General features: G+C 41.3%; 1 protein-coding gene across 1 annotated transcript in view; it reads left to right on the top strand.

Annotated features, from left to right (window-relative positions):
- Positions 1 to 23328, top strand: part of DZANK1 (double zinc ribbon and ankyrin repeat domains 1) — a 230236-nt gene that overhangs the window by 155720 nt on the left and 51188 nt on the right. Inside the window, exons 12-13 of the mRNA XM_053711996.1 lie at positions 7461 to 7558; positions 20369 to 20449. Of these exons, the coding sequence (XP_053567971.1) occupies positions 7461 to 7558; positions 20369 to 20449 (179 nt within the window). The remainder of the gene's footprint in view (positions 1 to 7460; positions 7559 to 20368; positions 20450 to 23328) is intronic.

The raw sequence follows: 23328 nt of genomic DNA, 5'->3' as shown, positions 1-23328 counted from the left end.
TCCTAGACAGGCATTACCAGTTTGTGGCTCTTCCCTTTGGGTTAGCCACGGCACCAAGAATCTTTACGAAGGTTCTAGGGTCCCTTCTGGCGGTTCTAAGACCGCGGGGTATAGCAGTAGCCCCTTACCTAGACGACATCCTGATACAGGCGTCAACTTTTCAAATCGCCAGGTCCCATACGGACATTGTTCTGGCATTCCTAAGGTCTCACGGGTGGAAGGTGAACGAAGGAAAGAGTTCTCTCTCACCTCTCACAAGAGTTTCCTTCCTAGGAACTCTGATAGATTCAATAGAAATGAAGATTTATCTGACGGAGGTCAGGTTGTCAAAACTTCTAACTTCCTGCCGTGCTCTTTATTCCATTTCTCGTCCGTCAGTGGCTCAGTGTATGGAGGTAATCGGATTAATGGTAGCGGCAATGGACATAGTTCCGTTTGCCCGCCTACATCTCAGACCACTGCAACTTTGCATGGTCAATCAGTGGAATGGGGATTACACAGATTTGTCCTCTCTACTAAATCTGGATCAAGAGACCAGGGATTCTCTTCTCTGGTGGCTATCTCGGGTCCATCTGTCCAAGGGAATGAGTTTCCGCAGGCCAGAATGGACTATAGTAACGACAGATGCCAGCCTTCTGGGATGGGGTGCAGTCTGGAACTCCCTGAAGGCTCAGGGTTCGTGGACTCAGGAGGAAGCCCTCCTTCCGATAAACATTCTGGAACTAAGAGCGATATTCAATGCTCTTCAGGCTTGGCCTCAGCTAGCTGCGGTCAGGTTCATTAGATTTCAGTCGGACAACATCACGACTGTAGCCTATATCAACCATCAGGGGGGGAACAAGGAGCCCCCTGGCAATGTTGGAGGTTTCAAAGATAATTCTATGGGCAGAGGTTCACTCTTGCCATCTCTCAGCTATCCATATCCCAGGAGTAGAGAACTGGGAGGCGGATTTTCTAAGTCAGCAGACTTTTCATCCGGGGGAGTGGGAGCTCCATCCGGAGGTATTTGCCCAGTTGATCCAGCTTTGGGGCAAACCAGAACTGGATAACTGGATCTCATGGCATCTCATCAGAACGCCAAGCTTCCTTGTTACGGGTCCAGGTCCAGGGTTCCCAAGGCAGCGCTGATAGATGCTCTAGCAGCGCCCTGATCCTTCAGCCTGGCTTATGTGTTTCCACCGTTTCCTCTGCTCCCTCGTCTGATTGCCAAGATCAAGGCATGAGAGAGCTTTGGTGATCTTGATAGCCCCTGCGTGGCCACGCAGGACTTGGTATGCAGATCTGGTGGACATGTAATCCTTTCCACCATGGACCTCTGCCGCTAAAGCAGGACCTTCTACTTCAAGGTCCCTTCAAACATCCAAATCTAATTTCTCTACGTCTGACTGCTTGGAGATTGAACGCTTGATTCTATCAAAGCGTGGTTTTTCCGAATCGGTCATTGATACCTTAATTCAGGCTCGAAAGCCTGTCACCAGGAAAATCTATCATAAGATATGGTGTAAATATCTTCATTGGTGTGAATCCAAGGGTTACTCATGGAGTAAGGTCAGGATTCCTAGGATATTATCTTTTCTCCAAGAAGGATTGGAGAAGGGTTTGTCAGCTAGTTCCTTAAAGGGACAGATTTCTGCTCTGTCTATTCTTTTGCACAAACGTCTGGCTGAGGTTCCAGACGTTTCAGCGCGTTTTGTCAGGCTTTAGTTAGAATCAAGCCTGTGTTTAAACCTGTTGCTCCGCCATGGAGTTTAAATTTAGTTCTTAAAGTTCTTCAAGGGGTTCCGTTTGAACCTTTGCATTCCATAGATATTAAGCTTTTATCTTGGAAAGTTCTGTTTTTAGTAGCTATCTCCTCGGCTCGAAGAGTTTTGGAGTTATCTGCTTTACAATGTGATTCCCCTTATCTGATTTTCCATGCAGATAAGGTAGTGTTACGTACGAAACCTGGGTTTCTTCCTAAGGTGGTATCTAATAAGAATATCAATCAGGAGATTGTTGTTCCTTCACTATGTCCTAATCCTTCTTCAAAGAAGGAACGTCTATTACACATCTTGATGTGGTTCGTGCTTTAAAGTTTTATTTACAATCTACGAAGGATTTTCATCAAACATCTGCTTTGTTTGTTGTCTACTCTGGACAGAGGAGAGGCCAAAAGGCTTCGGCAACTTCTCTTTCTTTTTGGCTAAGAAGTATAATACGCTTAGCTTATGAGACTGCTGGCCAGCAGCCCCCATGAAAGAATTACAGCTCATTCTACTAGAGCAGTAGCTTCCACATGGGCTTTTAAACATGAGGCCTCTGTTGAACAGATTTGTAAGGCGGCGACTTGGTCTTCGCTTCATACCTTTTCTAAATTCTATAAAATTTGATACTTTTGCTTCTTCGGAGGCTATTTTGGGAGAAAGGTCTTACAGGCAGTGGTGCCTTCCGTTTAAGTTTCTGCCTTGTCCCTCCCTTCATCCGTGTCCTAAAGCTTTGGTATTGGTATCCCACAAGTAATGGATGAACCCATGGACTGGATACACCTTTACAAGAGAAAACAAAATTTATGCTTACCTGATAAATTTATTTCTCTTATGGTGTATCCAGTCCACGGCCCGCCCTGTCATTTTAAGGCAGGTGTTTTTTTTTTTTAGTTTTTTTTTTAAACTACAGTCACCACTGCACCCTATAGTTTCTCCTTTTTTTCTTGCTTGTCTTCGGTCGAATGACTGGGGGTGGCAGTTAGGGGAGGAGCTATATAGACAGCTCTGCTGTGGGTGTCCTCTTGCAGCTTCCTGATGGGAAGGAGAATATCCCACAAGTAATGGATGAACCCGTGGACTGGATACACCACAAGAGAAATAAATTTATCAGGTAAGCATAAATTTTGTTTTTATGCAGTTCTCATCACCATCCTGGAAATCTTTCCATAATCATTTGGCTTTATTTTAAACTGCTCACTATCCCCTGCCGCTTATGTGGCTTCTTTGTGCGTAGTAAGTAACTCAGCAGGGGAGCCCTATGCAGCTGCACCTAAAGGACGCAAAGGACCTGGTAAGGACTCACGTGTCAGGAGATGATTCCTTTTCAATTGCCCCAGCCAGGCTCTGTATAATTGTCAACCTCTTAGCTGGATCTCAGTCAGATTGCATGGATCACTATTTTCCTTTATTGTGTGCCTCCGGGCATGATGCGTGATGTGTACCTCCTTGGTCTATTTAGTCTCCGAAAATGGCTACTGAGCCCCTGAACTCCTATCTCTCACATATATGACAGCTGGTGCCTTACTGTCTCTAATTGTCTCCTTTATGTGTCACTTTGAGCCCTCTGATATATGTGCCGTATTATGCAAGGTTTCAGCTACACGGAGCATCACTTATAAGCGGCCATGCTGGTCTCCGGCCGGCTCCCGTCACCCACAAAAAGGCCCTTTTAAGGGCTATTTGTAATTTTAGTGTAGGGGTAGGGCTTTTTATTTTGGGGGGCTTTTTTTATTTTGTTAGGGGGATTAGATTAGGTGTAATTAGTTTAAAAATCTTGTAATTTGTTTATTATTTTCTGTAATTTAGTGTTTGTTATTTTTTATACTTTAGATTATTTTATTTAATTGTAATTAATTTAATTGTAGTGTAGTGTTAGGTGTAATTGTAACTTAGGTTAGGTTTTTATTTTACAGGTAAATTTGTCTTTATTTTAACTAGGTAGTTATTAAATAGTTAATAACTATTTAATAACTATTGTACATAGTTAAAATAAATACAAAGTTGCCTGTAAAATAAAAAATAAACCCTAAGCTAGCTACAATGTAACTATTAGTTATATTGTAGCTAGCTAAGGATTTATTTTATAGGTAAGTATTTAGTTTTAAATAGGAATTATTTAGTTAATTGTAGTAATTTTATTTAGATTTATTAAAATTATATTTAAGTTAGGGGGGGGTTAGGGTTAGACTTAGTTTAGGGGTTAATAACTTTATTACAGTTGCAAGAAAAAGTATGTGAACCCTTTGGAATGATATGGATTTCTGCATAAATTGGTCATAACATGTGATCTGATCATCATCTAAGTTACAACAATAGACAATCACAGTCTGCTTAAACTAATAACACACAAAGAATGAAATGTTGCCATGTTTTTATTGAACACACCATGTAAACATTCACAGTGCAGGTGGAAAAAGTATGTGAACCCCTAGACTAATGACATCTCCAAGAGCTAATTGGAGTGAGATGTCAGCCAACTGGAGTCCAATCAATGAGATGAGATTGGAGGTGTTGGTTACAGCTGCACTGCCCTATAAAAAACACACACCAGTTCTGGGTTTGCTTTTCACAAGAAGCATTGCCTGATGTGAATGATGCCTCGCACAAAAGAGCTCTCAGAAGACCTACGATTAAGAATTGTTGACTTGCATAAAGCTGGAAAGGGTTATAAAAGTATCTCCAAAAGCCTTGCTGTTCATCAGTCCACGGTAAGACAAATTGTCTATAAATAGAGAAAGTTCCGCACTGCTGCTACTCTCCCTAGAAGTGGCCGTCCTGTAAAGATGACTGCAAGAGCACAGCGCAGACTGCTCAGTGAGGTGAAGAAGAATCCTAGAGTGTCAGCTAAAGACTTACAAAAGTCACTTGCAAATGCTAACATCCCTGTTAGCGAATCTACAATACGTAAAACACTAAACAAGAACGGATTTCATGGGAGGATACCACAGAGGAAGCCACTGCTGTCCAAACAAAACATTGCTGCACGTTACAGTTTGCACAAGAGCACCTGGATGTTCCACAGCAGTACTGGCAAAATATTCTGTGGACAGATAAAACCAAAGTTGAGTTGTTTGGAAGAAACACACAACACTATGTGTGGCAAAAAAAGAGGCACAGCACACCAACATCAAAACCTCATCCCAACTGTGAAGTATGGTGGTGGGGGCATCATGGTTTGGGGCTGCTTTGCTGTGTCAGGGCCTGGACGGATTGCTATCATCGAAGGAAAAATGAAATTCCCAAGTTTATCAAGACATTTTGCAGGAGAACTTAAGGCCATCTGTCTACCAGCTGAAGCTCAACAGAAGATGGGTGTTGCAACAGGACAATGACCCAAAGCATAGAAGTAAATCAACAACAGAATGGCTTAAACAGAAGAAAATACGCCTTCTGAAGTGGCCCAGTTAGAATCCTGACCTCAACCCGATTGAGATGCTGTGGCATGACCATCAAGAAAGCGATTCACACCAGACATCCCAAGAATATTGCTGAACTGAAACAGTTCTGTAAAGAGGAATGGTCAAGAATTACTCCTGAGCCGTTGTGCACACCTGATCTGCAACTACAGGAAACGTTTGGTTGAAGTTATTGCTGCAAAAGGAGGTTCAACCAGTTATTAAATCCAAGGGTTCACATACTTTTTCCACCTGCACTGTGAATGTTTACATGGTGTGTTCAATAAAAACATGGCAACATTTCATTCTTTGTGGGTTATTAGTTTAAAGGGACAGTATACACTCATTTTCATATAACTGCATGTAATAGACACTACTATAAATAATAAGATGCACAGATACTGATATAAAAATCCAGTATAAAACTGTTTAAAAACTTACTTAGAAGTTGTCAGTTTGGCTCTGTTGAAAAGGTAGCTGGAAAGCCCACTGCAAGTGGCAAATAAGACACTCCCCCTCCCCCTTCTTTTGCATATAAAAAGACCCTTTACACAAACAGGAGCAAGCTGGAGAAGGTAGCTGACAGTATTCACATAAAGCTTTGGGGCTTGGTTAGGAGTCTGAAAATCAGAGCAATGTTATTAAAAAATAAGCAAAACTATACAGTTATATTTTTTAAAAACTTTATGGGCTATATAAATAGATCATCTACAAAACATTTATGCAAAGAAAAAATGAGTGTATAATGTCCCTTTAAGCAGACTGTGATTGTCTATTGTTGTGACTTAGATGATGATCAGATCACATTTTATGACCAATTTGTGCAGAAATCCATATCATTCCAAAGGGTTCACATACTTTTTCTTGCAACTGTATAGTGGTGGCGACGTTGGGGCGGCAGATTAGGGGTTAATAAATGTAGTTAGGTTGCGGGCGACATTGGGGGGGGGCAGATTAGGGTTTAATAAATATAATGTAGGTTTCGGCGATGTTGGGGGCAGCAGATTAGGGGTTCATACATATAATGTAGGTGGCGGCGGTGTCCGGAGCGGCAAATTAGGGGTTAATAAGTGTAAGATTAGGGGTGTTTAGCCTCAGGGTTCATGTTAGGGTGTTAGGTGTAGATATAACTTTTATTTCCCCATAGGAATCAATGGGGCTGCGTTAGGAGCTAAACGCTGCTTTTTTGCAGGTTTTTTTTCAGCCGGCTCTCCCCCATTGATTCCTATGGAGAAATCGTGCACGAGCATGTTACAACCAGCTCACCGCTAACGTAAGCAGCGCTGGTATTGAGGTGAGATGTGGAGCAAAATTTTGCTCTACACTCATTTTTTTGCGGTTAACGCTGGGTTTGTAAAAACCCGTAATGCTCGTTAGCACCGCACAGCCTCTAACGCAAAACTGGTAATCTAGCCGTTTGATATTCTACTTAGTTCTGTTGGTATGTTATTGTTTAATAGCATACCCAGGTATATTTAGGAGCTGCAATGCACTAGTCAGAGCTAGTTGCTAATTGGTGGCTATGCACATATACCTCTTGTCATTGGCTCACCACGTTTTGTTAGCTATGGCCCAGTAGTGCATTGCTGCTATGGAGCTGTATTTATCTATGTGTTTCACCCCTTTGCAAACAATAATACAATAACAAAATGCTCTAACACAAAATTGGAGCATTTTATTTTTAAGTCCCTTTAAATACAATAATCAGAGTGTTCAGTTACAAATATGTTTTTGAGGCTTGAAAAAATGTTAATAATAAATAGCTCAATGATGTGAAATTGATAATTGCACACACCATGAACTGAAGTTATTGGTTAAATGGAAAAAAACTGCTTTCAAACACAATAGGCAATCGTCATCATCAATATTAAATCAATTAGCTTCCATGTTTTACGTTCATATGCAGGTTTTGCTTCTGTGTAGATATGTGGAATGTTTATTCCTTATATTTTTATATTCTTTATTCCCCATCCAAAGGATGGAAAATCATATTTACCTAATATATTTTATTCATAATTTAGTTGGCTTAACTAAATCAAATGGCAATGGTCCAATAAATTAGAATAGTTCTTAAAAAGTAGCCACAGACCAATTGAGTTTATTTTTTTGCATGGAAATCTGTAAGACATTGTAACGGGTGCCTTTCTTGCTTTGTATACTTTATAAGCGTATTGTATTCAGTTTAGGTGTGTGCAATGCTTATGCAGGGATTATTTGCCATTAAAATACATTGTAAAATTGGCTTGTTTTTTGGCAAAGGTTTGTAAGGAACTGTGTTAAAAATATACACACACCATTAAAGGTCCTTTTTCTTTTTCAGCAAGTGAAGATGGTCAGAGTGCTCGAAGCAACGGCGTAAAAGGGAAGAAGACCAAGCGTAAAACCCGAAAACACCTGGACAAAGAAGACAGGCTTCCTGTACGTATGAAAAATAAAGTGCAGCACGTTTTTGTTATTCTTAAAAATGTTTTACTGTAAATGTGCCCTGGTTGATTTTGAGGTATATTTTTCAAAGGTTCTTGAAAACTAAAAATACATATGTACTTTTTAGATATTTACTGCAGTTACATTTTTTATAACAATTACATTTATAATGTGTTGTTGTAAAATAGTGTTAACCCTGATGGAAATATACAATACGATTAAACTGATACTGACTTTCTTGAAGTTAAGAAGAAATTACCCAAAAGCATTTATTAATGTATCTCAACCTGGTTTCAAACACTAATTAAATCCTAGACACAGGGCCTATGAATACCCAAAAACTTCCCTCGCCCACCGGGCGAGTAAATCACAAACTTACCAGCCCGCAAGAAACTTTAGTCGCCCGTGCATATCTGCATGTAGTGTGTATATATCTTATTTAAAAAGGCAATATAAATAGTGTTATTGTAATCTCACAAAGCATTGCAGACAGAGGTCCCAATTTGAATGCTTTGCAAGCTGCTTACTACTTTGGGACTTGAGCATTAATAAAAAGGCTTTAACTTTAGAAAATATTTTTCTATCACCAGGTAGAAAAAATCAGGGATACTATCTTTGTTATACTGTATGTACCGTCTTGACTTATGTTTCCCTAAGGGGAATTTATATATATATATATATATATATATATATATATATATATATATAAAAAATTGAGCTTTTTTTTTACTTCAGCATATGTGGGGTCACGATTAACTAAGTATATTTAATGCTGCCCACCCTTCAACTTATGGCGCTTTGACATAAGGAGCATGTTAAAAACACTTTTTCCCCTTTCTGCCCTGCTGCCTTTCAACTACTAGCACGACTGTCAGTGCCGCGCTAGCAGATTTGACTGGGTGCATTGAGATGGTATGTTCTCTACTAATTGGTAAAGTCAGTTTTTGGGGCATCAATAGCGTCCAGAAAAATTGTGCAGTGCTCTATATTGTTATGGTAGGCAGCTTGCTCGTGTACATTGTGCTGAAGTACTGCAGAGGACCCTGGAGTACGTCAGCATAATGTACGTGAGCAAGCTGCCTACCATTACTATATAGTCACTTTAACCCATACTTCATTTATACACACACAGAGAAGAACCACTCACCGCTCTAGCAGGATGTCTTCCCGCGCAGACAACCTTAGGGGTGGGAAGTAGCAACTGACAAGGAAGAGACCAAGAGCCATGGAGATAAGGGGAGGTCTTTGAATGCATTTAACAGAAAGAACCTCCCACTCTACCCTCCTTTCCCGTGTGTGCGCATATGTAAAAGGCAATTTGACATTTTTTATTATTGCTTCTTTTATCCCACTTAAAATGTCAGGTCGCCGCTCGGGCTGGTAACTTAAAAATTTTACTTGCCTGCAAGTAATTTAGGTCGCCATTGGCGACTGGACCGGTCTATTCATATGCCCTGTAGACATAATAATCACTGTAAATTCATAGACGCTGCTATGTTATAATCCTAGGTTTAAAACCTTGTAGTCTCCTCTGATAAGGCCAATTAGGGACAGTTATAAAATGGTCTATAAAACCAGAGACCCAGGCTGTTTTTCACAGCCCAGATCATACTGTGTGCGTGCAAGGAGCCAATCGGCATCTAGCTTTGTTGCGTAGTACACCTGAACCAATTTGGAAGACTGCAGCATAATAACACATAATATAATAACACATAATATAATAACACATAATATAATAACACATACAGGGAGTGCAGAATTATTAGGCAAGTTGTATTTTTGAGGATTAATTTTATTATTGAACAACAACCATGTTCTCAATGAACCCAAAAAACTCATTAATATCAAAGCTGAATATTTTGGAAGTAGTTTTTAGTTTGTTTTTAGTTTTTAGCTATTTTAAGGGGATATTTGTGTGTGCAGGTGACTATTACTGTGCATAATTATTAGGCAACTTAACAAAAAACAAATATATACCCATTTCAATTATTTATTTTTACCAGTGAAAAATAATGTAACATCTCAACATTCACAAATATACATTTCTGACATTCAAAAACAAAACAAAAACAAATCAGTGACCAATATAGCCACCTTTCTTTGCAAGGACACTCAAAAGCCTGCCATCCATGGATTCTGTCAGTGTTTTGATCTGTTCACCATCAACATTGTGTGCAGCAGCAACCACAGCCTCCCAGACACTGTTCAGAGAGGTGTACTGTTTTCCCTCCTTGTAAATCTCACATTTGATGATGGACCACAGGTTCTCAATGGGGTTCAGATCAGGTGAACAAGGAGGCCATGTCATTAGATTTTCTTCTTTTATACCCTTTCTTGCCAGCCACACTGTGGAGTACTTGGACGCATGTGATGGAGCATTGTCCTGCATGAAAATCATGTTTTTCTTGAAGGATGCAGACTTCTTCCTGTACCACTGCTTGAAGAAGGTGTCTTCCAGAAACTGGCAGTAGGACTGGGAGTTGAGCTTGACTCCATCCTCAACCCGAAAAGGCCCCACAAGCTCATCTTTGATGATACCAGCCCAAACCAGTACTCCACCTCCACCTTGCTGGCGTCTGAGTCGGACTGGAGCTCTCCATCTGGCCCATCAAGACTCACTCTCATTTCATCAGTCCATAAAACCTTAGAAAAATCAGTCTTGAGATATTTCTTGGCCCAGTCTTGACGTTTCAGCTTGTGTGTCTTGTTCAGTGGTGGTCGTATTTCAGCCTTTCTTACCTTGGCCATGTCTCTGAGTATTGCACACCTTGTGCTTTTGGGTACTCCAGTGATGTTGCAGCTCTGAAATATGGCCAAACTGGTGGCAAGTGGCATCTTGGCAGCTGCACGCTTGACTTTTCTCAGTTCATGGGCAGTTATTTTGCGCCTTGGTTTTTCCACACGCTTCTTGCGACCCTGTTGACTATTTTGAATGAAACGCTTGATTGTTCGATGATCACGCTTCAGAAGCTTTGCAATTTTAAGAGTGCTGCATCCCTCTGCAAGATATCTCACTATTTTTTACTTTTCTGAGCCTGTCAAGTCCTTCTTTTGACCCATTTTGCCAAAGGAAAGGAAGTTGCCTAATAATTATGCACACCTCATATAGGGTGTTGATGTCATTAGACCACACCCCTTCTCATTACAGAGATGCACATCACCTAATATGCTTAATTGGTAGTAGGCTTTCGAGCCTATACAGCTTGGAGTAAGACAACATGCATAAAGAGGATGATGTGGTCAAAATACTAATTTGCCTAATAATTCTGCACTCCCTGTAATATAATAACACATAATATAATGCATAATATAATACATAATATAATAACACATAATATAATAACACATAATAAAAATAACACATAATATAATAACACATAATATAATACATAATATAATAACACATAATATAATAACACATAATATAATACATAATATAATAACACATAATAAAAATAACACATAATATAATAACACATAATATAATAACACATAATAGCACATCAAAGGATAAAGCCAAACATTGGTATTTACTTTTGGTAACGTGGTATTTAGAGATCTCAAGTGTCCCCCATCTTACATAATCCTACTTTTCCCCATATCCTACAGACAATCTGGAGCAACTATCATTGTTCCAGTTTGTCTTTCTGTAGAAATCTGTCCACAGACCATTCAAAACCTCTTCCACACTGTCCAAACTCTCCTGAAATGATAAAACCCACCTTAGGCAATCCAACATCTAAGCCTTTTATTGCTCAGCAGGCCATAGGGAATACAGGGCCAATGCCTAGTGGGCCGGGCTCTTATTGCTGCTATATAGAAGCCCCACCATCTCTTAACATGGGTAACAAAAGGAAAGTCGTTACTGTCTGCTTGTTTGTAAAGCAGAAAGTACATTTTCTGTCTGGCTGTTAAGCATTGGTGCTACAGGACGAGAGATTTGGACTATTATGTCTACATAGTTTTCAGAGGTCTAACTGATGTGGTCTTCTCTGCTTTTAAATGCCTTGGCCTATTTATGGTCCCAGTCCAGCTGCTTAGCCATGTTTTCTTACACCCTGTCCCGTTACTGCTAATCCTGCTAATCCATGTCTGCATACACTATGTGCTTTACTGCTAAGCCATGTCTGCATACACCATGTGCTTTACTGCTAAGCCATATCTGCATACACCATGTGCTTTACTGCTAAGCCATATCTACTACACCCTGTGCCTTAATGCTAATCAATGCATACTTAGCCATTACTACTAAGCCATGCTTACTTACACCCTGTGCTGCTACTGCTAAGCCATGCCTACTTACACCCTGTGCCATTACTGGTAAGCCATGCCTACTTACACCCTGTGCCATTACTGCTAAGCTATCCCTACTTACACCCTGTGCCATTACTGGTAAGCCATGCCTACTTACACCCTGTGCCTTACTGCTAAGCCATGTCTGCATACACCATGTGCTTTACTGCTAAGCCATGTCTGCTTACACCATATGCCTTACTGCTAAGCCATGTCTGCTTACACCCTGTGGCTTACTGCTAAGCCATGTCTGCTTACACCCTATGCCTTACTGCTAATCCATGTCTGCTACACCCTGCGCCTTACTGCTAAGCCATGTCTGCTTACACCCTATGCCTTACTGTTAAGTCATGTCTGTTTACACCCTGTGCCTTACTGCTAAGCCATGTCTGCTTACACCCTATGCCTTACTGCTAATCCATGTCTGCATACACCATGTGCCTTACTGCTAAGCCATGTCTGCTTACACCCTATGCCTTACTGTTAAGTCATGTCTGTTTACACCCTGTGCCTTACTGCTAAGCCATGTCTGCTTACACCCTATGCCTTACTGTTAAGTCATGTATGTTTACACCCTGTGCCTTACTGCTAAGCCATGTCTGCTTACACCCTATGCCTTACTGTTAAGTCATGTCTGTTTACACTCTGTGCCTTACTTCTAAGCCATGTCCGCTTACACCCTATGCCTTACTGTTAAGTCATGTCTGTTTACACTCTGTGCCTTACTTCTAAGCCATGTCTGCTTACACCCTATGCCTTACTGTTAAGTCATGTCTGTTTACACTCTGTGCCTTACTTCTAAGCCATGTCCGCTTACACCCTGTGCCTTACTGTTAAGTCATGTCTGATTACACCCTATGCCTTACTGCTAAGCCATGTCTGCTTACACCCTATGCCTTACTGCTAAGCTATGTCTGCTTACACCCTATGCCTTACTGCTAAGCCATGTCTGCTTACACCCTATGCCTTACTGCTAAGCCATGTCTGCTTACAACCTGTGCCTTACTGCTAAGCCATGTCTGCTTACAACCTGTGCCTTACTGCTAAGCCATGTCTGCATGCACCCTGTGAAACTTTAGTGTTTCTCGTGCTAACACAATCTTTGAAAGCTTTTAAAATTTCAAAAGTGTTGATTCAGGTAAAGCATGCAATTTTAAACAACTTTACAATTTAATTGTATTATCTATTTTGCTTTGTTTCTTGGTATCATTTGTTAAAAAGCATACCTGGCTAAGGAACACCAATGTGCTACTGAAGGTTAGCTGTTGATTGTAAAATGTAAAGTCGTTTAAAAGTGTTTATGCTTTCTAAATCATGAAAGAATAAAAATGGCTTTTATGTCCCTTTAAGACCTCAAAATGGGCCCAGTGATGCAAGAGTATCCCTAGTGTTGTTTTCAAAGGACTCTGGCTTCCTTGCTCAGAGGTCAGTTCAAACCAATTTGAAGATTTATTTCAACATACTACATTGGGACGTTAATTAGAGAGACAGATTTTTTTTTATAAAGTAGCTAAACTGGTGAGGAACAGTACTTTTTATATTCTGTATACATGAGTAAAGGTTTTTGTTAAAGTGAGTGGCAGCAAAAATTAATGCATGACATTTTCTTATTTGTGTGCCACTACCCAGAATACCCTTATAAAGTTGAAGCATTATTTATATGGGCTTGTGGGTACATTTGCATTGTCTTCCAGGCACTTCAGCATCTAATTATTTCTCTTGTTAAGTGTATCCAGTCCACGGATCATCCATTACTTGTGGGATATTCTCCTTCCCAACAGGAAGTTGCAAGAGGATCACCCACAGCAGAGCTGCTATATAGCTCCTCCCCTCACTGCCATATCCAGTCATTCTCTTGCAACTCTCAACTAAGATGGAGGTCGTAAGAGGACTGTGGTGTTTTATACTTAGTTTATTTCTTCAATCAAAAGTTTGTTATTTTTAAATGGTACCCGGAGTGTACTGTTTATCTCAGGCAGTATTTAGAAGAAGAATCTGCCTGTGTTTTCTATGATCTTAGCAGAAGTAACTAAGATCCTTTGCTGTTCTCACATATTCTGTGGAGTGAGGTAACTTCAGAGGGGGAATAGCGTGCAGGTTTTCCTGTAATAAGGTATGTGCAGCTAAAATATTTTTCTAGGGATGGAATTTGCTAGAAAATGCTGCTGATACCGAAGTAATGTAAGTAAAGCCTTAAATGCAGTGATAGCGACTGGTATCAGGCTTATTAATAGAGATACATACTCTTATAAAAGTGTATTTTAAAACTTTGCTGGCATGTTTAATCGTTTTTTACATATGTTTGGTGATAAAACTTATTGGGGCCTAGTTTTTTTCCACATGGCTGGCTTGAATTTTGCCTAGAAACAGTTCCCTGAGGCTTCCCACTGTTGTAATATGAGTGGGAGGGGCCTATTTTGGCATTTTTTTTGCAAAGCAAAAATTACAGACACAGACATCCAGCTTCTTCCTGCATGATCCAGGACTTCTCTGAAGGGCTCAAAAGGCTTCAAAAGTCGTATTGAGGGAGGTAAAAAGCCACAGTAGAGCTGTGGCAGTTGTTGTGACTGTTTAAAAAACGTTTTTGTCATTTGTTATTCCGTTTTTGGTATTAAGGGGTTAATCATCCATTTGCAGGTGGGTGCAATGCTCTGCTAACTTATTACATACACTGTAAAAATTTCGTTAGTGTAACTGCATTTTTTCACTGTTATTTCAAAATTTGGGAAAATTTGTGTTTGTTAAAGGCGCAGTAACGTTTTTTATATTGCTTGTAAACTTGTTTTAAAGTGTTTTCCAAGCTTGCTAGTCTCATTGCTAGTCTGTTTAAACATGTCTGACACAGAGGAACCTACTTGCTCATTATGTTTGAAAGCCATGGTGGAGCCCCATAGGAGAATGTGTACTAAATGTATTGATTTCACCTTAAACAGTAAAGATCAGTCTTTATCTATAAAAGAATTATCACCAGAGGGTTCTGTTGAGGGGGAAGTTATGCCGACTAACTCTCCCCACGTGTCAGACCCTTCGCCTCCCGCTCAGGGGACGCACGCTAATATGGCGCCAATTACATCAGGGACGCCCATAGCGATTACCTTGCAGGACATGGCTGCAATCATGAATAATACCCTGTCAGAGGTATTATCTAGATTGCCTGAATTAAGAGGCAAGCGCGATAGCTCTGGGGTTAGAGATACAGAGCGCGCAAATGCTGTTAGAGCCATGTCTGATACTGCGTCACAGTATGCAGAACATGAGGACGGAGAGCTTCAGTCTGTGGGTGACATCTCTGACTCGGGGAAACCTGATTCAGAGATTTCTAATTTTAAATTTAAGCTTGAGAACCTCCGTGTATTGCTTGGGGAGGTATTAGCTGCTCTGAATGACTGTAACACAGTTGCAATTCCAGAGAAATTGTGTAGGCTGGATAGATACTATGCGGTGCCGGTGTGTACTGATGTTTTTCCTATACCTAAAAGGCTTACAGAAATTATTAGCAAGGAGTGGGATAGACCCGGTGTGCCCTTTTCCCCACCTCCTATATTTAGAAAAATGTTTCCAATAGACGCCACTACACTGGACTTATGGCAGACGGTCCCTAAGGTGGAGGGAGCAGTTTCTACTTTAGCAAAGCGTACCACTATCCCGGTTGAGGACAGTTGTGCTTTTTCAGATCCAATGGATAAAAAATTGGAGGGTTACCTTAAGAAAATGTTTATTCAACAAGGTTTTATTTTACAGCCCCTTGCATGCATTGCGCCTGTCACTGCTGCGGCGGCATTCTGGTTTGAGGCCCTGGAAGAGGCCATCCAGACAGCTCCATTGAATGAAATTATTGACAAGCTTAGAACGCTTAAGCTAGCTAACTCATTTGTTTCTGATGCCATTGTTCATTTTGACTAAACTAACGGCTAAGAATTCCGGATTCGCCATCCAGGCGCGTAGGGCGCTATGGCTTAAATCCTGGTCAGCTGACGTGACTTCAAAGTCTAAATTACTCAACATTCCTTTCAAGGGGCAGACCTTATTCGGGCCTGGCTTGACGGAAATTATTGCTGACATTACTGGAGGCAAGGGTCATACCCTTCCTCAGGACAGGGCCAAATCAAAGGCCAAACAGTCTAATTTTCGTGCCTTTCGAAATTTCAAGGCAGGAGCAGCATCAACTTCCTCCGCTTCAAAACAAGAGGGAACTGTTGCTCATTCCAGACAGGCCTGGAAACCTAACCAGTCCTGGAACAAGGGCAAGCAGGCCAGAAAGCCTGCTGCTGCCCCCCAAGACAGCATGAAGGAACGGCCCCCTATCCGGAAACGGATCTAGTGGGGGGCAGACTTTCTCTCTTCGCCCAGGCGTGGGCAAGAGATGTTCAGGATCCCTGGGCGTTGGAGATCATATCTCAGGGATATCTTCTGGACTTCAAAGCTTCTCCTCCACAAGGGAGATTTCATCTTTCAAGGTTATCAGCAAACCAGATAAAGAAAGAGGCATTCCTAAGCTGTGTGCAAGACCTCCTAGTAATGGGAGTGATCCATCCAGTTCCGCGGACGGAACAAGGACAGGGATTTTATTCAAATCTGTTTGTGGTTCCCAAGAAAGAGGGAACCTTCAGACCAATCTTGGATCTAAAGATCTTAAACAAATTCCTCAGAGTTCCATAATTCAAAATGGAAACTATTCGGACCATCCTACCCATGATCCAAGAGGGTCAGTACATGACCACAGTGGACTTAAAGGATGCCTACCTTCACATACCGATTCACAAAGATCATCATCGGTTCCTAAGGTTTGCCTTTCTAGACAGGCATTACCAATTTGTAGCTCTTCCCTTCGGGTTGGCCACTGCCCCCGAGAATTTTTACAAAGGTTCTGGGCTCACTTCTGGCGGTTCTAAGACCGCGAGGCATATCGGTGGCTCCGTATCTAGACGACATCCTGATACAGGCGTCAAGCTTTCAAATTGCCAAGTCTCATACAGAGATAGTTCTGGCATTTCTGAGGTCGCATGGGTGGAAAGTGAAAGTGGAAAAGAGTTCTCTATCACCACTCACAAGAGTCTCCTTCCTAGGGACTCTTATAGATTCTGTAGAGATTAAACTTTACCTGACGGAGTCCAGGTTATCAAAACTTCTAAATGCTTGCCGTGTCCTTCATTCCATTCCACGCCCGTCAGTAACTCAGTGCATGGAAGTAATCGGCTTAATGGTAGTGGCAATGGACATAGTGCATCTCAGACCGCTGCAATTATGCATGCTAAGTCAGTGGAATGGGGATTACTCAGATTTGTCCCCTCTACTAAATCTGGATCAAGAGACCAGAGATTCTCTTCTCTGGTGGCTTTCTCGGGTCCATCTGTCCAAGGGTATGACCTTTCGCAGGCCAGATTGGACGATTGTAACAACAGATGCCAGCCTTCTAGGTTGGGGCGCAGTCTGGAACTCCCTGAAGGCTCAGGGATCGTGGACTCAGGAGGAGAAACTCCTCCCAATAAATATTCTGGAGTTAAGAGCAATATTCAAGGCTCTTCTAGCTTGGCCTCAGTTAGCAACACTGAGGTTCATCAGATTTCAGTCGGACAACATCACGACTGTGGCTTACATCAACCATCAAGGGGGAACCAGGAGTTCCCTAGCGATGTTAGAAGTCTCAAAGATAATTCGCTGGGCAGAGTCTCACTCTTGCCACATGTCAGCGATCCACATCCCAGGCGTAGTGAACTGGGAGGCGGATTTTCTAAGTCGTCAGACTTTTCATCCGGGGGAGTGGGAACTCCATCCGGAGGTGTTTGCTCAACTGGTCCATCGTTGGGGCAAACCAGAACTGGATCTCATGGCGTCTCGCCAGAACGCCAAGCTTCCTTGTTACAGATCCAGGTCCAGGGACCCGGGAGCAACGCTGATAGATGCTCTAGCAGCTCCTTGGTTCTTCAACCTGGCCTATGTGTTTCCACCGTTTCCTCTGCTCCCTCGATTGATTGCCAAAATCAAACAGGAGAGAGCATCGGTGATTCTGATAGCGCCTGCGTGGCCACGCAGGACCTGGTATGCAGACCTAGTGGACATGTCATCTCTTCCACCATGGACTCTGCCTCTGAGGCAGGACCTTCTAATACAAGGTCCTTTCAATCATCCAAATCTAATTTCTCTGAGACTGACTGCATGGAGATTGAACGCTTGATTCTATCAAGGCGTGGCTTCTCCGAGTCAGTCATTGATACCTTAATACAGGCTCGGAAGCCTGTCACCAGGAAAATCTACCATAAGATATGGCGTAAATATCTTTATTGGTGTGAATCCAAGAATTACTCATGGAGTAGGGTTAGGATTCCTAGGATATTGTCCTTCCTCCAAGAGGGTTTGGACAAAGGATTATCAGCTAGTTCTTTAAAAGGACAGATCTCTGCTCTGTCTATTCTTTTGCACAAGCGTCTGGCAGAAGTTCCAGACGTCCAGGCATTTTGTCAGGCTTTGGTTAGGATTAAGCCTGTGTTTAAAACTGTTGCTCCCCCGTGGAGCTTAAACTTGGTTCTTAATGTTCTTCAGGGAGTTCTGTTTAAACCCCTTCATTCCATTGATATTAAACTTTTATCTTGGAAAGTTCTGTTTTTGATGGCTATTTCCTCGGCTCGAAGAGTCTCTGAGTTATCTGCCTTACATTGTGATTCTCCTTATCTGATTTTTCATTCAGACAAGGTAGTTCTGCGTACCAAACCTGGGTTTTTTACCTAAGGGGGTTTCTAACAGGAATATCAATCAAGAGATTGTTGTTCCATCATTGTGTCCTAATCCTTCTTCAAAGAAGGAACGTCTTTTGCATAATCTGGACGTAGTCCGTGCCTTGAAGTTTTACTTACAGGCTACTAAAGATTTTCGTCAAACATCGGCCCTGTTTGTCGTTTACTCTGGACAGAGGAGAGGTCAAAAAGCTTTGGCAACCTCTCTCTCCTTTTGGCTTCGGAGCATAATACGCTTAGCCTATGAGACTGCTGGACAGCAGCCCCCTGAAAGGATTACAGCTCATTCTACTAGAGCTGTGGCTTCCACCTGGGCCTTTAAAAATGAGGCCTCTGTTGAACAGATTTGCAAGGCTGTGACTTGGTCTTCGCTTCACACCTTTTAAAAATTTTACAAATTTGACACTTTTGCTTCTTCGGAGGCTGTTTTTGGGAGAAAGGTTCTACAGGCAGTGGTTCCTTCCGTTTAAGTTCCTGCCTTGTCCCTCCCATCATCCGTGTACTTTAGATTTGGTATTGGTATCCCACAAGTAATGGATGATCCGTGGACTGGATATACTTAACAAGAGAAAACATAATTTATGCTTACCTGATAAATTTATTTCTCTTGTAGTGTATCCAGTCCACGGCCCGCCCTTTCCTTTTAAGGCAGGTCTAAATTTTAATTAAACTACAGTCACCACTGCACCCTATGGTTTCTCCTTTCTTGTCTTGTTTCGGTCGAATGACTGGATATGGCAGTGAGGGGAGGAGCTATATAGCACCTCTGCTGTGGGTGATCCTCTTGCAACTTCCTGTTGGGAAGGAGAATATCCCACAAGTAATGGATGATCCGTGGACTGGATACACTACAAGAGAAATAAATTTATCAGGTAAGCATAAATTATGTTTTTTCACTGGGGTCTCCTCCTAGGAAGTCTATATGTAAATTCAATTTAAACAGTAGTAATGATTTGCACAGTTTCACATTTTGTTTTCCTCAGTGTACTCCAGTCACAATAGGAAAATATGTACCCTGTGATAAAGAGTGAAGGAAGGAATATGATAAGGTACACAAATAGACATTTATATATATTTTTTTACAATTATGATCTACAACATAAAATAGGACGTGAAGCTCTAAAATTAAAAAGTGTCTACCTGTTCTGCAACATTTAAAGTTGCTTTGGTAATGACCCATTAGTGTTGGAATATAATTATAATTTTCAAAATTTGGACCTTCAATTGAGGAGGGACAGTATACACCAATTTCCGTATAACTGCATGTAATAGACATTACTGTAAAGAATAAGATGCACAGATACTGATCTAAAAATCCAGTATAAAACAGTTTAAAAACTTACTTAGAAGCTCCCAGTTTAGCTCTGTTAAAAAGGTTAGCTGGAACACCCACTGAAAGTGGTTGTATAGCAAAATCAGATCCCCCTTCCTCTGCATATGAAAAGACTCTACACAAACAGGAGCAAGCTGGAGTAGGTAGACATCAGTATACTTAGAAAACTTTGGGGCTTGGTTAGGAGTCTAAAAATCAGAGCAATGTTATTTAAAAATAAGCAAAATTATACATTTAAAAAACTAAATATTGTATAGGCTATATAAATGGATCATCTACAAAACATATATGCAAAGAAAAATCCACTGTATAATGTCCCTTTAAGTGAAAAGAAATTCAAAGCAGCGTTTCATGTGAAAAAGTTGGGCACTTGTATCTTACATCAATTGACATTTTCACTGTGCGTTAGATTTATCTTTATTGCATTTATTTTATTATGTGTTGCAGCCTGAAGATAGAAAACTCCTTAAAGAAGTTGGGCCAAAAGGAAATGGAAAAATATCAGTTGTACAAGAGCTCTTAGACGAGGTAAAACACATCATTTATAAGTTTGTTCATTACATTTAAACAAAAAGTGAAAATAAAATGATTAAACTGAAATAGAATTTTAAGTGTTTGATATTTCTGAATTCCACGTACTAGAGCTGCCTATAAAGCTGATATATTTGTTCATTATAAATTGCTAAATAACACATTTAAATATTCATTGTGTACCTGCACTATCCATATTGCTACTGTAATATCTATTTCTCTTGTAAGGTGTATCCAGTCCACGGGTTCATCCATTACTTGTGGGATATTCTCCTTCCCAACAGGAAGTTGCAAGAGGACACCCACAGCAGAGCTGTCTATATAGCTCCTCCCCTAACCCCCACCTCCAGTCATTCTCTTGCAACTCTCGACAAGGGAAGTATCAAGAGATATAGTGGTGACTTAGTGTAGTGTTATCTTCAATCTTCAAGAGTTCGTTATTTTTAAACGGTACCGGCGTTGTACTGTTTTACTCTCAGGCAGAAATTAGATGAAGAATTTTGCCTGGAGGTTGATGATCTTAGCGGTTTGTAACTAAGGTCCATTGCTGTTCTCACACATAACTGAAGAGTATGGGAAAACTTCAGTTGGGGGAACGGTCTGCAAATTACCTGCTTTGAGGTATGTTCAGTATTTTTATTTCTAGAGAGATGAATAAGTTCTAGAAAATGCTGACAGAGCCTTGTGTATTTGAGGTAAGCCTGATGCAGTGATTTAACAACGACTGGGATCATGCTTACAAAACAGGGTAATACTCATGTTAATATTATTTAGTGTCAAAAAGTTTGCATGTTTTCATAAATAGAACGTTTTTTCTCTGAGGGAGATAAATCTTTATTTGGGGCCTAGTTTTCCACATGGCTAGTCAGATACTCCTAGGAGTATTTTCTTAAGGCCCCTCTGACATCAAGTACATGGTGGGAGGGGCCTATTTTAGCGCTATTGCTGCGCAGTTTTAATTCAGACTGAGATATCCAGCTTCCCTAGAGGAGTCCTTTGGCATCTGAGGACCATTATAAAGGGTTTATTCCTTCACCAAATCGTATTTGAGGGCAGGTAGGAGCCTCAGCAGAGCTGTGGCAAGGTGCTCAACTGTTTTTTACAGGTGGTTGACGTTTTTAAATGCGGTTTGAGGGCTAAGGGGTTAATCATCCATTTGCAAGTGGGTGCAATGTTGCTTTAGTCCCTTACACACACTGTAAAAATTTCGGAGACTTTACTATATTTTTACACTGTTTTGCAGTTTAAGTGCTAGTTTTTTTCTCTTAAAGGCACAGTAACGTTTTTGTTTAATTGCTGTTTCACCTTTATTAAAGTGTTTTCCAAGCTTGCTTGTCTCATTACTAGTCTGTTAAACATGTCTGACATAGAGGAAACTCCTTGTTCAATATGTTTGGAAGCCATTGTGGAACCCCCTCTTAGAATGTGTACCAAATGTACTGAAATTTCTATAAACTATAAAGACCATATTATGGCGCTTAAAGATTTATCTCCAGAGGATTCTCTGACTAAAAAAAGGGAGATTATGCCATCTAGCTCTCCCATGTGTCAGAACCTATAACTCCCGCTCAAATGACGCCAGGTACATCTAGTGCGTCTAATTCTTTTACCTTACAGGACATGGCGGCACTTATGAATGCTACCCTCTCAGAGGTATTGTCCAAACTGCCAGGGTTACAGGGAAAGCGAGACAGCTCTGGGGCTAGAACTAATGCAGAGTTTTCTGACGCTTTAATACCTGTGTCCGATATACCCTCACAATGCTCAGAAGCTGAGGCAGGAGAGCTTCTATCTGTGGGTGACATTTCAGATTCAGGGAAGGCGTTGCTTCAGTCTGATTCTGAAATGACAGCGTTTAAATTTAAGCTTGAACACCTCCGCTTATTGCTTAGGGAGGTTTTAGCGACTCTGGATGACTGTGACCCCATTGTAGTTCCAGAGAAATTGTGTAAGATGGACAAATACTTTGCAGTGCCTGTTTACACTGATGTTTTTCCAGTCCCTAAGAGGTTTTCGGAAATTATTACTAAGGAATGGGATAGACCAGGTGTGCCGTTCTCTCCCCCTCCTGCGTTTAAAAAGATGTTTCCCATAGATGCCGCCATACGGGACTCATGGCATACGGTCCCTAAGGTGGAGGGAGCAGTCTCTACCCTAGCTAAGCGTACAACTATCCCCGTCGAGGACAGTTGTGCTTTCCTAGATCCTATGGATAAAAAATTGGAGGGTCTCCTTAAGAAATTTTTTATACATCAAGGTTTTATTCTCCAGCCTCTTGCATGCATTGCTCCAGTTACTGCTGCAGCGGCTTTTTGGTTCGAGTCTCTTGAGGAGGCTCTACAGGTGGAGACCCCGTTAGATGATATCTTAGACAGGATTAAAGCTCTTAAGTTAGCTAATTTCTTTATTTCTGATGCCGTTTTTCATTTAACCAAGCTAACGGCTAAGAATTCAGGTTTTGCCATTCTGGCGCGTAGGGCGCTATGGCTTAAGTCCTGGTCAGCAGACGTTATTTCAAAGTCTAAGCTTCTTAACATCCCCTTCAAAGGACAGACCCTATTCGGGCCCGGCCTGAAGGAGATCATCTCTGACATTACCGGAGGAAAAGGTCACGCCCTTCCTCAAGATAGGTCCAATAAATTAAGGACCAAACAGAATAATTTTCGTTCCTTTCGAAACTTCAAGGGTGGCGCAGCTTCGGCTTCCTCTAATGCAAAACAAGAGGGAAATTTCGCCCAGTCCAAACCAGTCTGGAGACCTAACCAGACTTGAAACAAAGGGAAGCAGGCCAAGAAGCCTGCGGCTGCCTCTATGACAGCATGAAGGGGTAGCCCCTGATCCGGGACCGGATCTAGTAGGGGGCAGACTTTCTCTCT

The sequence above is a fragment of the Bombina bombina genome, chromosome 4 (assembly GCF_027579735.1).
Source record: "Bombina bombina isolate aBomBom1 chromosome 4, aBomBom1.pri, whole genome shotgun sequence".
In the NCBI taxonomy this organism is placed as follows: domain Eukaryota; kingdom Metazoa; phylum Chordata; class Amphibia; order Anura; family Bombinatoridae; genus Bombina; species Bombina bombina.
The sequence above is the reverse complement of the archived record's forward strand: the minus strand, read 5'-3'. Positions and strand labels throughout refer to the sequence as shown.